This window comes from Lemur catta, chromosome 15, assembly GCF_020740605.2.
Source record: "Lemur catta isolate mLemCat1 chromosome 15, mLemCat1.pri, whole genome shotgun sequence".
Lineage (NCBI taxonomy): Eukaryota > Metazoa > Chordata > Mammalia > Primates > Lemuridae > Lemur > Lemur catta.
The window spans coordinates 40,857,178-40,871,538 of record NC_059142.1 but is presented as its reverse complement, the minus strand read 5'-3'; the positions used below and the strand labels follow the sequence as shown (position 1 = coordinate 40,871,538).

General features: G+C 55.1%; 1 protein-coding gene and 1 pseudogene across 2 annotated transcripts; one reads left to right on the top strand and one right to left on the bottom strand.

Moving 5' to 3' along the window:
* Window positions 1-415: 415 nt before the first annotated feature.
* ITGA2B (integrin subunit alpha 2b) lies at window positions 416-14,304 on the top strand. Of its 2 annotated transcripts, none has more exons than XM_045526742.1 (30): window positions 416-762; window positions 2,501-2,622; window positions 2,711-2,808; window positions 2,911-3,076; window positions 3,344-3,393; window positions 3,470-3,515; window positions 3,609-3,737; window positions 4,099-4,146; window positions 4,302-4,345; window positions 4,507-4,560; window positions 4,701-4,753; window positions 4,953-5,164; window positions 7,876-8,058; window positions 8,322-8,367; window positions 8,473-8,577; window positions 8,662-8,717; window positions 8,811-8,962; window positions 9,134-9,259; window positions 9,664-9,731; window positions 9,866-10,013; window positions 10,531-10,623; window positions 10,904-10,983; window positions 11,295-11,375; window positions 11,500-11,599; window positions 11,702-11,854; window positions 11,972-12,097; window positions 12,580-12,693; window positions 12,933-13,034; window positions 13,243-13,359; window positions 13,959-14,304. In XM_045526742.1, the coding sequence occupies exons 1-30, from the start codon at window positions 575-577 to the stop codon at window positions 14,121-14,123; spliced, it is 3,225 nt and encodes a 1,074-aa protein (XP_045382698.1). In that variant the 5' UTR covers window positions 416-574; the 3' UTR covers window positions 14,124-14,304. The 2 variants fall into 2 exon arrangements, with proteins under 2 accessions (XP_045382698.1, XP_045382699.1); XM_045526743.1 differs by having other exon boundaries at window positions 420-762; window positions 14,064-14,304.
* Window positions 1,263-1,330, bottom strand: LOC123621311 (annotated as a pseudogene).
* Window positions 14,305-14,361: the final 57 nt, after the last annotated feature.

Sequence of the window (14,361 nt, the reverse complement as noted above, 5' to 3'; positions counted from 1 at the left end):
AAGGCCTTAGAAGGAGGAAGTGGATAAGTGGCTTATCCAAAAAGATATAGCAGCCTCAGGTCATATCAGGGGGCAGCAGCAGCTTCCTTCCCCCCTCTCTGGCCAAGTCACAAAGTGCCACAGCAGTGCAACCAGCTGGATGAGGGAAGGGAAGAGATGGAGAACTGTGGCCTAGAGTAGAGCTGTATGGACCTGTTCACAACTCCACCATCCCAAGCAGAAAGTGATAGTAGGTCGGACTAGCATGGTGGTAGTAGAGGTGGGGTTAACATTCAAGAGACATAGTTGAGAGGCAGAACCAACAAGACTTGGTTATAAACTGCTCTCAGGAAAAGGGAGGAGTCATGGCTTTCAGCCATAAGCATCCACCCCCAGGGTGGCCTCATCCCCTTCCTGGCAATCCTACAGACCATATGGGTCCAGGCGCTATAGCCCTTTGCTCACTGCTCAGCAAGTTACTTTGGGTTCTAGTCTGATAAAAAAAAAAAAAAAAAGAAGACTTCCTGTAGTGGAAACTGAAGGGAAGAGGAAGGATCTGGCCCATTCCTGCCCGAGAGGTTGTGGGAGAAGGAAGATGGCCAGAGCTTTGTGTCTACTACATGCCCTCTGGCTTCTGGAGTGGGCGCTGCTGCTCTTGGGACCTGGTACTGCCCCTCCTGCCTGGGCCTTGAACCTGGACCCAGTGCGGCTCACCTTCTATACAGGCCCCAATGCCAGCCACTTTGGGTTTTCACTGGACTTCCACAAGGACAGCCATGGGAGGTGAGCCCTGGGGGAAGTTTGGGTGTTGGGAGAGAAAAGGACCCCTCCCTATCACTGCTTCTGTGGGCCTCAAATTCCCCATTTGTGATAGCAGTTGCGCAAGGTGATTTCTGGGGTCTATTCAGGTTGAGCTCTTGTCAGGAATGCTGGGGAGGGATGGGCTCAGGTGAGGGTGTCAGGGAGGGGCACCAATGGGGAGATGGGCACTGAAACTATAGCAAGAACAAAGGGAAGACAAAAATTGATGCCTTTTTTCTCCCAAGGGTTAGTTGTATGACCCACTCCACCCTCAACACCTCAAAAAACAGAGAGGAGCACATGTCCTAAATTGATTTGCAAAACTGTAAAATTGTCTACCATTCCATCCTGCTTTTCTAGCCCATTCCCTCTACCCCATCAAAATTATAGATATTTGAAAAGCAATAGATCATTAATGGTTAGTATTGATCAGTCCTGACTCCTCCTCATAGCTGTATACCCTGAGCTACTTTTTTTTTTTTTTTAATGTTCCTCTCCACAGAAATCTTTAGTAAAAGGCAAAAGATGTGTTCATTTTGAAGAGAAACCAGAGCATGCCTGAGTTACTTAATTGTGGTGGACACTGTGCAGCCCACCTTCGGCGTGTGGCAATGGCAGGTAGCCTTCAGCCAATGGGGGGTATTTCCTCTGCTGAAGAGAGCCACTTCACCCAAAATCAAGTCCCCTTACCACTGTAGCCCATATCCGATGAGTGATCAATGAGAAGGGAGTTAAGGTTCCAGCCCTCCTGGGTCAACTCTGACAATTCTGAAGGATCCTTCTAGCTGTAGAGCTCCCAGGCATTGCCCATGTTGTTATTGGGCCTGAATCTCAGCTCAGCTCCTTCCTCTGCCCACTGCTACTTCTCCCCCTCCTTTCTACCAGAAAGTGCCATGGGCACTACTTAAACATCCTTCATGCTAAAAAAATTACAGCTAAAAAAATTATTTTTTCAAAAGCATGATGACTGGGACCATGCTGTCACTCATACACTTATTACATTTAATCCTCCTCCTGACAGCATAGATTGGTATTTATTATTCCTAATTTACATACGGCAGAACTATGATTTAAACCTAGATCTGGCCCAGCACTGTGGCTCACACCTGTAATCCCAGCACTTTAGGAGTCCTAGGAGACAGGGGAGGATTGCTTGCGGCTAGGAACTGCAGATCAACCTAGGCAAAATAGTGAGACCCATCGCTACAAAAAAATTTAAAAATAAAAATAAGTTTTAAAAAACCTAGATCTGCTAGGATCCTAGGCTCTGTCAGCACCTCGCCTCCCACTTTAGAGGTACCCTCTAGCTTCCCCCAATCCTCACCCTTAAAACCAGCTCTCAAGAAGGGATCTGGTAACAGTCAAGACAGGCGTTCTAGGGAGCATGTGAATCCCTGGTTTTTGTTAGAAGTGGAAGGGTGGAGATGGTGTACACAGTTTAAGAGATCTTTTTCAGCAAAGCTATCAAACCCCTTATGTTCAAATCAAACCAAATAGTTGTAGTCTCACTTTACTTTCAATTCATTGGGTTACTTTAGACACGTGATTTCTCTCGCAGAGAGTCAGTTTCACTGACTATAAAATGAAGAGTATTTGTGAAGTCTCATTGAGGAGAGATGGTCCAGTGCCCCTCCCCATGCCACACCGCCTTCTGGACAGTGGCACTGGGGCCTGGGATACGCCGGAATCTGCGCCGTGCTCACCCAGCTTTCCTATGCAGTGTGGCCATCGTGGTGGGCGCCCCGCGGGCCCTGGGCCCCAGCCAAGAGGAGACAGGTGGCGTGTTCCTGTGCCCCTGGAGGGCCGAGGGCGGCCAGTGCACCTCACTACTCTTCGACCTCAGTGAGTCCCAGTCAAAGAGGGAAAGGGAAGGTACCAGAGGGACTTGGACAGCGGCTTCAGCGACCCCACCCCTTCTTGTGCCCTCTAGGTGATGAGACCCGAAACGTAGGCTCCCAAATTTTGCAAACATTCAAGGCCCGGCAAGGACTGGGGGCGTCGGTCATCAGCTGGCGCGACAACATCGTGGTGGGCCCCCGCGGTACAGGGCACAGGGAACAGTTGGGGGCAGGGACATGGGGGAAGCCCAAGTCTAGCGCCCTTCCCCACTCTCCTGTGGCCCTGCTCCAGGCTTGCGCCCCTTGGCAGCACTGGAACGCCCTAGAAAAGACCGAGGAGGCTGAGAAGACGCCTGTCGGTGGCTGCTTCGTGGCTCAGCTCCAAAACGGCGGCCGCGCGGAGTACTCTCCCTGCCGAGCGAACACCATGAGCAGTGTTTATGCAAAAACTCATTTTAGTAAGCCCCGCCCTACGTTTTGGCTCCGCCCGCTCGCTACCGCTTAGCTCCGCCCTTCGTTTGTTCCCTCCCCTGACCTAGCATTGGATCTGGCCACCCAAGGGCCCGGGTTCTGGCCCCGCCCCGCCCCCGCCGATTCAAGTCCACGCCTCTATATGATACCCCATAGCGCCGCCCCTATATAATTCCGCCCCCGCCCTGCTCCAGGCTTCAGTGCACTCTTCTTGGTCCGCCCCTTCGCTGACCCCTCCTCCTTGCCTCCTCTAGGCCTGGACAGGCGATACTGCGAAGCTGGCTTCAGCTCAGTGGTCACCCAGGCGAGTAGGGAGCAAAAGCGGCGTGGGGGCAGCCCCTGAACAGGGCCCCCTCTCACCTTCAGGGCTTCCCTTTCAGGCTGGAGAACTGGTGCTTGGGGCTCCTGGCGGCTATTTTTTCGTAGGTACGTGCCTATCAGTACACCTCCTTGCCTTCTCGCTGCCTGGAGAGACCCCAGGCATCTGGACCCCCACAACCCCTGTCCCTCGCGCCCTAGGTCTCCTGGCCCGAGCTCCAATTGCCAATATCATCTCGAGTTACCGCCCGGGCACTCTTTTGTGGCACGTGCCCACCCAGGGCTTCACCGAGGACTTCAGCAGCCCAGAGTACTTCGACGGCTACCGGGGTAACCCTGGGCACCTCCCTTCCAGGCTTCCCAACGCCCTAAGGGTCCCCACCCACCACAGATAGTCAGGTCCTGCCCCCTAGGTGCCAACCCTAGCTGCCCAGCCCCGGTGCCTAGTCTCCTCCCTCTGCTCTTGCGGCTGCCCCCGAAAACTGCCCAAGTCCCACGCAGGCCACCTCTCCCTTCCCGCCGTGGACTCGCAGCGCAGGCTAGGGCAGGTCTTGGCGTCTTGATGGCCTCAGTTTTCCCATCTGCACAATGCAGGGTTTGGGCTGGTTGGTGTTTCAGTCCCCTGGCTCCTTGTCCTCGTCTGCTCCCTGCCTCGCTCTCCCTTAAAGGCTAATTAGCGCTGTGTCCTCAGGGTACTCAGTGGCCGCGGGCGAATTCGACGGGAATCTCGAAACTACAGGCAAGAAATTCACTTAGGGGCGGGGGTTGGGAAGCCCAGTTCGGGAGGAGCACCTCCCTGAAATCTCCTGGGTACGGAAATCTCCCCTGAACCAAAATTTTCCCTGGGTAGGGGAACGGGGAGCGGGAGGGACGAGGTTCTATGGCTCTCCCCAGAGTATGTCTTCGGTGCCCCTACTTGGAGCTGGACCCTGGGAGCGGTGAGTGCCCCCCTCTCTGCCGCGCGGCATCGCGAAGCCCCCAACCCCAGTCCTCAGGGTGACAACCCCTCCCTCCCCCAAACCTCTTGCCTTTTCTCCGCTGGAGCGGGAGGCTGGGGTAGGGAACAAGAATGACGCGCGCCCGTGCGCTGTCCGTGCAGGTGGAAATTTTGGACTCCTACTTCCACACGCTGCACCGGCTGCACGGAGAGCAGGTAGGGGCTGGGTCCCGACGCGAGTGGCCAAAGCCGGGCAACTGAGACCCCAGAATATTTCGCGGGATGTGAGAGCCAATATCTAAGAGAGGGTGCAGGGTCGGGTGGCGTGAATTAAGATGCTCTTCATCTTCTTGCAGATGGCTTCGTATTTCGGGCACTCAGTAGCAGTCACTGACGTCAACGGGGATGGGTGAGGAGGGGGACTCTCCACCCCTACCCAGCTGGGTCCCCAATTACCAGAGGCAGGAGCTGCCCTCAGTCTCTTACTTTCCTAGCCCCCATCCTCACGGGTCCACCCAAGGGAGCTGGAGAGCGCAGGTGGGCGAGATTTAGCCCTAGCCCCAACATCCCCCTAGCCCAGCCCCACGTAACCACCCATGTGGCCCCAGGAGGCATGACCTGCTAGTGGGTGCTCCACTGTACATGGAGAGCCGGGCAGACCGCAAGCTGGCCGAGGTGGGGCGTGTGTACTTGTTCCTGCAGCCCAGAAGCCTCCACACCCTGGGCTCCCCCAGCCTCCTGCTGACCGGCACACAGCTCTATGGGCGATTTGGCTCTGCCATTGCTCCTCTGGGCGACCTCAACCGGGATGGCTACAATGGTGAGGAAAGAGAAGAACCCAGCTTGCTGCAGAGGGGTTAACAGCCACAACAAAAAGCATGGATTTGACCTTAGGGCAGCTGGAGCAAGGATGGGCTTTAAGCAGAGAGTGATTCCATCATATATGTGGTTTACATACTGGGACCGCTGAATGGAGAGCAGACAGATGAGTTAAAGGAGACCTGTTAGGATGTGTCTGCCTTAATCTAGGCAAGAGATGGTGACCACCTGGATGTGGATTTTGGTAGCAGAGTTAGAGATGAGGGTGGCTTCACAGATACTTAGGACTTAGATTAGTAGGACTTGATGGGAGGCTGGATGTAGGGCTAAAGGAGGGAGAGAAGTTAGGTGGGTGTGATGCTCTTCGCTGCCTGGCCCTCAGGCCACGCAGCAGGTCTAGGGGCAGGAGGGATATCAGCTCTGGACCTGTGGAGCTTGAAGAGCTTGGGAACATTAGGTGGAAATATCCAGAGGACAGTTGGGTGTGGCTTCCTCCCCTTCCACAAGAGAGGTCTGAGTGGGAAATAGGGGATTGGGGAGGGTAGATGAGGTCCTGGGAGCCTGAGAAATGAGAAGAGGCCTGGGATAGTCCTGGGGAACACGAGCATTTAGGAGACTCCCAGAGGAGGTGAGTCTGAGAAGGAGACAGAAGAGTGTCCAGAGAGGTGGGAAACCGGGAGATCTGATGGCCCAGAACTCAAAAGAAAGCAGTGCTTCACGGGGGAGGAAGGGGGAGTCAGTGGCTCCTGCTGCTGCTGAAAGGCACCATTGGATGGGGCTGGAGAAATATCCATGGGCTTTAGCAAGAAGGAGGTCACTGGTGACAGTGACAAGAACTGATTCAGGCCAGGATAGGGACAGAAACCAGAATGCCATGGGGCAAGGTATGAATGGAGGTGAAGAATTGGAGGCAGCCAGGGTAGACAGCTCTTTCGACCAGTTTGAATAGCCCAGCCCCATACAACCACCCAGCTGGTCCACAGGAAGCCGGACCTGCTGGTGGCGCTCTGCTGTACATGGAGAGCCGGGCAGAGAGCAAGCTCTTTCCTTCATGAAAGGAACAAGAGAAAAGATGATCGTGGAAAGGAGATGAGTGTCAAAGGAAAATTATTTCCATTTGAAAGAATATGGAGTAGGGACCGGTGCAGTGGCTCACACCTGTAATCCTAGCCCTCTGGGAGGCTGAGGCGGGTGGATCGCTCGAGGTCAGGAGTTCGAGACCAGCCTGAGCGAGACCCCATCTCTACTAAAAATAGAAATAAAAATTACCTGGACAACTAAAAATATATATAGAAAAAATTAGCCGGGCATGGTGGCGCATGCCTGTAGTCACAGCTACTCGGGAGGCTGAGGCAGGAGGATCGCTTAAGCCCAGGAGTTTGAGGTTGCTGTGAGCTAGGCTGATGCCACGGCACTCACTCTAGCCCGGGCAACAAAGTGAGACTCTGTCTCAAAAAAAAAAAAAATAGATGGAGTAGGTTGAATGTGGAAGAAAATGGGAAATGTGGGGATGAGCCAGCAGCCGTCTCTGTAATGCCTGGAGCAGAGGAGCACTCAGCCCAGTGGCAGTGTAAAGAAGGGACACCTATTCCAGGATCAGATGGGGAAAGAGGAGAGAAAGTAGTTGCGGACTTACAGCACAAAAGTTGGGCTGCTTCTCTTTGTGAAGTGAGAGATGAGGTAACCCACTGAAGGAAGTGGGGGCTGGGAAATCGACCAAATGGAGAAAGTTAGAAATAGGTGCTAGAGCCAGGCACGGTGGCACACACCTATAGTACTAGCTAGCTACTGGGGAGGCTGAGGCAGGAGAATCACTTGAGCTCCAGGAGTTCAAGTCCAGCCTGGGCAACTTAATGAGCCACCATATCTAAAAAGAGAAATAGGTGCTGAGCAGACTGGGAGAAGGAGCTGAGCAGAAAGCCCTGCAAGGCTGCCTCTAGGCAGCATCGAGGTTCCTAGTGAAGTCTGGAAATCAGGAATCCATGGTGCTCCAATCTGCTCTGTCTCTCCAGCAACCCTGGGTTGAACTAGCCCAAGGTGGGGTCTGGCCAGGCTTGCCTAGGACTGGCAATGGGGCAAGAAGGCTGAGGATATGGCAAAGGTGATCAAATGGTCAGGAAATAAGTGCAGAGATGAGGAGACCAAAGATCAGGAGAGAGTGGAAGCCAAGGGCCTGCGGATAGGACTGTGGTCAGAGTGTGGTCTGTTCAGATGAGCTCTTGTAACTTGATCAGAAATATCAATAAAGATATTTAAAATAAAAAAAACTGCACAGAAAACATATGATAAGCAAAGTCAGAAAACAAAGACAGTTGGAACATATATGTCAAACATCTTAATTCCTATTGTATTCAAAGAACTCTTACAAAATAATAAGATTATTATGATTAACAAGTTTTCAAAGGTAATCTTAAAAGTTATTAGTGATGAGGAGCCCATGGCCTGGCTCTGAGTTTTTTCATCTAAAATGGGAATATAATGCCTAATTTTCAGAATTAAATGAAATCTTGTCAGTATGTTTTCCTCAGGAGATGGCCAGGGCTGTTACTGTTTTTATAACAACTCTATTTCACATGGCTCTCACCTACCTGACTGTAAACCCTTTCCTGGTCTCCTGGGATCTGTCCAGAGATGGAGCTCAGGAAAGTTTTACAAAGTCCCCTGGGGGGATTAAATAATAAATTGCCACTCCCTTTCTGTTACTCCTTCCAGATGTTGCAGTGGCTGCTCCCTACGGGGGTCCCAGTGGTCGGGGCCAAGTGCTGGTGTTCCTGGGTCAGAGTGAGGGGCTGAGCTCACACCCCTCACAGGTCCTGGACAGCCCCTTCCCCCCAAGCTCTGGCTTTGGCTTCTCCCTTCGAGGTGCTGTAGACATTGATGACAACGGATACCCAGGTGACCCTGGACTGCCCCCAGCTAGAAATGCCCAAGAAAGGTCCTGTGGGCATTTGCTGGAAGTGCTGAGAGATACAGCCAGGGGCCCATGCCTGACTTGGTGCCCCATCATGGGCTCTGGCCCGTCTGTACAGCTGGGATGCCAGGGGGGCCACGTCAAACCTCCAGTGGGGAAAGCAGTATGGGGAACCCCTGGGAAGATGAGATGAGGACCCCATGCCCTCTCTACTTTCTAATTCTGACCCCTCCTGCAATGTCTATAGACCTGCTGGTGGGAGCTTACGGGGCCAACAAGGTGGCTGTGTACAGGTGAGGGCTGGCACCAGGCGCAGGGTGGGGAAGGGCCCATACCATCAGAGGAGGCTGGGCCAGGATAGGCCACAATGGCAAGCCTCTTCTCATCCATCCTATCAGAGCTCAGCCAGTGGTGATAGCCACTGTCCAGTTGTTGGTGCAAGATTCACTGAATCCTACTGTGAAGAACTGTGTCCTGCCCCAGACCAAGACACCAGTGAGCTGGTGAGGAGGCGGAGGGCTTGAGCCAGGCAGGATCTGGGACCTCAGAAAGGCCCTAGCTCCTGAGCCCCACTCATGTCTTTGCAGCTTCAATATCCAGATGTGTGTGGGAGCCACTGGGCACAACATTCCTCAGAAGCTGCGTGAGTGGCATGGAGGGGGCAGGGGGGAGGTGGGCCTGGGCTCCTCTGGAGGCTGGCCAGGGAGATCCTGACTCTTCCTGCTTGCCCCGCCAGGCCTAAATGCCGAGCTGCAGCTGGACAGGCAGAAGCCCCGCCAGGGCCGGCGGGTGCTCCTCCTGGACTCTCAACAGGCGAGCACCACCTTGAACCTGGACCTGGGAGGAAGGCACAGCCCCATCTGCCAAACCACCACAGCCTTCCTTCGAGTACGTGCAGCTGGAGATTGGCAGGGCTGGGTGTGCCGAGCTCATCCGCCGCGGGGCACTGGGCTGGCTGCTATGCATCCAGGGGTAGTCGGTAGAATGCGGTGCCTACTGGACCGGAGAAGGTGGGGTGTGCACGGTAGCAAGATGCCCTGACTCTTGCTCCCCTCCTAGGACGAGGCAGACTTCCGGGACAAGCTAAGTCCCATCGTGCTCAGCCTCAATGTGTCCCTGCCCCCCAGAGAGGCTGGAGTAGCCCCTGCTGTCGTGCTGCACGGAGACACCCATGTCCAGGAGCAGGTAGGGACAAGCAGGGGCAGGCAAGGAGGTGCAGGACCCCTGATAGAATGTCAGGGTTAGGGTCAGTGCCCAAGTCATAATGTGAACCCCAAAACTTTGATGTCACCTCTAATATCTGATGTCACTCTACACCCTAATGGAAACTGCAAAATCTCAATATCCCCTAAACTCTGATATAAATCCATAAGCCCTGATATCACCAACAAAACTCACGTTGTCCTAAACCTTCATATAAACCCCAAAGCCCTGATGTCATTTCCAAACTCCCTTTCATCCTCAGAGCTTCTTATTCTCTAAGCCCTGATGTGAACCCCAAGCTCACTGTTGTTTTCCTAACCCTGATGTGACCCCCCCAACTTCACATGCTCCCAGCTCACCTGCACACCCTGCTGTGCCCCCTCTAGACCCGCATCATCCTGGACTGTGGGGAAGACAATGTGTGTGTGCCCCAGCTTCAGCTCACTGCCAACGTGTAAGACCTCCTGCTCTGCCCTCCTCTGGCCTTCTCTGCCCCAGTGATACACGCTCCCCACCTGGGTGCCCTCCCCTCCTCCCCGCCCCTGGGCCTGGACCCAGCCTCCCTGGCTTCACCTTTTCCCCCTACAGGACGGGCTCCCCGCTGCTAGTTGGGGCAGATAATGTGCTAGAGCTGCACATGGACGCAGCCAACAAGGGCGAGGGGGCCTATGAGGCAGAGCTGGCCACGCGCCTGCCCTCGGGGGCCCACTACATGCAGGCCCTCAGCAACCTGGAGGTGAGGCCCCACTCTGCGAGCATTGCCTCTCATCTCCCTCCCTGAGAGCTCCCCGTTCTCTTATACTTTGCTGTAAAAGATGTAATTTTTTTTTTAATTTGGAAGAGGTATACCTGCTAATGGCACAAAATTCAAGAACTCTATTGGCTCGAGAACCAAATGTTAACAGGAACCTCTGTTAACATTGGATGGATTTCCTTCTAGTCTTTTTTCCCAACATTGACAGGCACTCACATAGGTATATATTTATTTTTTTATTTGATCAATGTAGTTTATAACAATGGGGTCAGACTCTATGTAATGTTTTGTCTTTTAATTTCCAAAATGAAAATTCATAAAAAATAAAAAAGTGCTACAGCAATACATAGAACAAAACAGAATAGTCCCTTGAAATCTCACCCCAAGAAACCCGTCCTGCCACCCTGGCATGCAAGTCTTTTCCAGACTTTCCAAGGAAGCTTAAGTATATACAGGATGATCTGTAACCAACTTCTTTCTCGAAACTGCCTCCCTGAAGGGCTTTGAGAGGCTCACCTGTAACCAGAAGAAAGAGAACGAGACCAAGGTGGTGCTGTGTGAGCTAGGCAACCCCATGAAGAAGAACGCCCGGGTGAGGCCACCGAGTCGTGGGTGCTGGGTCTCCACCAGGGACTGATGGACAGCCAGGTTTTAGGGGCTGGGTTTGAGAGTCAGATAGCTCTGGGCTGGAATCTGTCCTCACGCTCCCCAGCAGCATGCTCTTGGGTGAGGGACTTTCCCCCTCTGAATGGGCTTCTAGGTAAAATAGAGATAATGGTGACCTTGGAGGGTGAGGATGAGATGCCATTTTCAGGGCAGGGCTGCCCAGCATGGGCATGTGGGTAGTGACTTTGGCTCTCCCTGTCTCCCAGATAAGAATCACGATGTTGGTGAGTGTGGGGAACCTGGAAGAGGCTGGAGAGTATGTGTCCTTCCAGCTACAGATCAGGAGGTACTGACCTGGGAGCACTCCTATCCACCCCCATCCCCTGTATGACCTTGATGCAGAGCCCCTCAGGCCCCTTCTGCAAAGAAGGGTCTTCTGAGATGCCTGGTCTTCAGACCTCCCTGTTCCCTTTGTTCCTCAGAGACTTGTGACTGAGTCTTGGAGTCCTAGAGGAAGTTCTTTCCTAGATCTAACTTCAGTGTGGCATGATGTTTGTGGAATTAGCTCTCCCTGAGGCCTCTAAAATTCTGGCCCCATTCCAGAGAGTCACTGGGCTGGTGTCACTGACCTGCTTCTCTGCACCCTCTCCCCTCTAGCAAAAACAGCCAGAATCCAAACAGCGAGACTGTGCCACTGAATGTACCCGTCCGGGCAGAGGCCCAAGTGGAGCTGCGAGGGTGAGAGGCCAGGGCTGGAAAAGGGAGATGGCAGGGAGGGCTCTAAAGTTCACGGGGCTCTGGGGGACCCTCCACAGGCCAGTCAGGGGATCACACTCTCTCTGGGGGGCTTGGGCACCTGTAGGAACTCCTTTCCAGCCTCCCTGGTGGTGGCAGCAGAAGAAGGTGACAGGGAGCCGAACAGCTCCGACAGCCTGGGCCCCAAAGTGGAGCACACCTATGAGGTAGGGAGGGGCCTCTGGGTCTAGGGATGAGGTGAGAGGGTCCTAAGAGCTGTGGGCTGGATGGGGAGCCCTCTGCCGTCCTGCCATCCCCACCACCCCCAGCTCCACAACAACGGCCCTGGGACTGTGAGTGGCCTCCGCCTCAGCGTCCACCTCCCCAGCCAGTCTCAGCCCTCTGACCTGCTCTACATCCTGGACGTACAGCCGCAGGGGGGCCTTGAGTGCTCCCCACAGCCCTCCCCCAACCCTCTCAAGGTGAGAGCCTGGGTGGAAGAAAGAGCTGTGGGGGAGGCCCCGAACCCACAACTGGGGCACCTCTGCATGGGGCAGATGGGCAGACCGCCGGGCCTGACTGCTGCTTTGCCTCCCCAGCTGGACCGGAGGCTGCCCACCCCCAGCCCTTCCCCCGTTCACCCCGGGCATCACCGGCGGGAGCGCAGACACGCCTTCCCACCGGGGCCCAAGCAGCCCTCGAGGCTTCAGGATCTGGTTCTTGTGGTGAGCAGACTCTGTGGTCTCGGGCTGGGACCACCCTGGGGCCCAGGGACAGAGGGGATGGGAGGCGGGCAGAGGGGCCCAGAATGTGGGGTGTGATGTGAGCCTCATGTGGGCCACCCGAGCACTCCAGGTGAACAGGAAGGGGTATGCTGACTTGTAGCTAGGGTGGGATGAGAGACACTTGCCTTTTTTAAGCTTCCCGGAACATTAAAGAAAATGAAAAAAATGCCAAGGCAGGGTTACAAAAACTCTGGGTATTGAATGCTGCAGGATGACCCACTTCTTCCAGCCCTCTCCCTGCATCTCTGGGAGTATGTGAGCAAGCCCGCGTAGAGATAGCATCAGAAGCTTGAATCCGAGCCCCTTCCCCAGGGGGAGGCCCGAGCTTCCTGACCTCCCTGGCTCCCTCTGTGCTGGGTCCTTGGGGTGAGGGGGTGATGATGGGCCAGGAGGGGCTGGGGACTGATGACTCGTCCCCTCAGAGCTGCGACTCGGCGCCCTGTACGGTGGTGCAGTGTGAGCTGCGGGAGATGGCACGCGGGCAGCGGGCCATGGTCACCGTGCTGGCCTTCCTGTGGCTGCCCAGCCTCCGCCAGGTGGGGCTGGGCTGGGTGGGCGTGACCAGGGCGGGGCCTTTCGAGACGGGACGGAGTTCGCTCCCGGGAGAGACGGGGGGCGGGGCTTCAGGGGGCGGAAAAAGAGCTAAGTCAAGGTTGGGGGTCGCGGGCGGGATCAGTCAGGGGCGGGGCCCCCCAGCGGGCTGTCTGGGGCTTGGACTCCTGCAACCAATAGGCCTCCCGTGGGTGTAAATGGCTTTCACCCCCACCCCATGCAGAGGCCCTTGGATCAGTTTGAGCTCCAGTCCCACGCTTGGTTCAACGTCTCCTCCCTTCCCTACGCGGTGCCCGCGCTCAGCCTGCCCAGCGGGGAAGCTGTGGTGAGTGGAGGGAGCGAGCAGAGGAGATGCGTCCTGCAGGACCCACTGGTCTTCCTGTGGCAGCGCCCAGCAGCCTGGGGGCGGGGCCTCCCTGGGTCCGAGAGGTGGTGCGGGTGGTGGCTTGTCTGGGGGTCACCAGCCCCAGGTTTGAGTCTTTGTGAAAGGCAGGTGTCAAGGTGACTGAGGAGACACGAGGGTTTGCCCCCAGGTGCGGACAAAGCTGCTTCGGGTCGCTGAGGAAAGGCCTATTCCAATCTGGTGGGTGCTGGTGGGCGCGCTGGGCGGCCTGCTGCTGCTCACCCTCCTGGTCCTGGCCATGTGGAAGGTGAGGCGTGAAGGAGGGTGGAGTCCCCAGGTGGGCACAGGGAGGCAGGGAGAGATGGTGGCTGAGGGTCTGTGTCTCCACTCTTAGAATGTCATTCTCCAGGGGACCTCTTCCAGGCACATACCCCCTGGAAGGGGTGGCACCTGAAGTCCTAAGGCCTTTAGCCCCCCCAAACAGTCAGAGGGAATGAGTCCTGCCTTCAGGAGTTCCTGGTTGAGGAGGACAGGGTTCACCTTCTCACAGCTCTGTCCTTCCCCTCGAGTGAGGCAGGAGACCCAAGGACTAGTCCAGACCCTGCTCCTTCCTCCTTAGGGGCCCTGAAGGGTCAATCACTGCTCTGCACCTGGAGACAAGTGTTCATGCCCTGGGAAGACATGGTGCTTTTAGGGAAAGCCACACATTAGACCTATAATAATCAAACACATATCATAATGTGCTTGAGTCATATAGACACAAACATCAGTATTTAAGAAAAATTCAGGGGAGAAAAGCCAAAAATTAAAAAAGGAAAATCAACTATTTGGTACATGCATTCTCCCCAAATGGCGAGAGGCCTCTGTTTGTGCACACAGTGGGGTCTGTGTTCTGTGCTGGTCCAGGCAGAGGACCTCGCAGCTGGCTGGCTTCTAGCATACTTTCTTACCGATGCTCGGGGGCCTAAGGATCATCTCTACACCCTGACCCTGGCCCCTGGGCACCCCCAGCTTGGCTTCTTCAAGCGGAATCAGCCACCCCTGGAAGAAGAAGATGAAGAGGAGGAGTGACGGTGCAGCCCGCTCTGTTCTGGCAGGAAGGCTGGGTGTGGTGCCTGCTGTGCAGCTTCTCCAAGGAGTTGCCTCGGAGCTCTCATACCCATGGGTTGGATTTGTTCCAAGGTGTTCTTCCCCTCCCAACACAGCTGGGCCACCCCCTTTCCTGCTGCCTAATAAAGAGGCTGAGCCCCAACCCCCAGCATGCTTTTGGGGCCAGAGGAGGAGGGGGGACCTAGGGCTGGTGGAAGTG

Bases quoted from the DNA above. Each gene is read 5' to 3' on its own strand.
- ITGA2B (XM_045526742.1), top strand. From the start codon at position 575: ATGGCCAGAGCTTTGTGTCTACTACATGCCCTCTGGCTTCTGGAGTGG. The intron at 4,561-4,700 runs GTAGGGGCTGGG...ATCTTCTTGCAG, and splicing joins ACCGGCTGCACGGAGAGCAG to ATGGCTTCGTATTTCGGGCA. The intron at 10,014-10,530 runs GTGAGGCCCCAC...GCCTCCCTGAAG, and splicing joins AGGCCCTCAGCAACCTGGAG to GGCTTTGAGAGGCTCACCTG.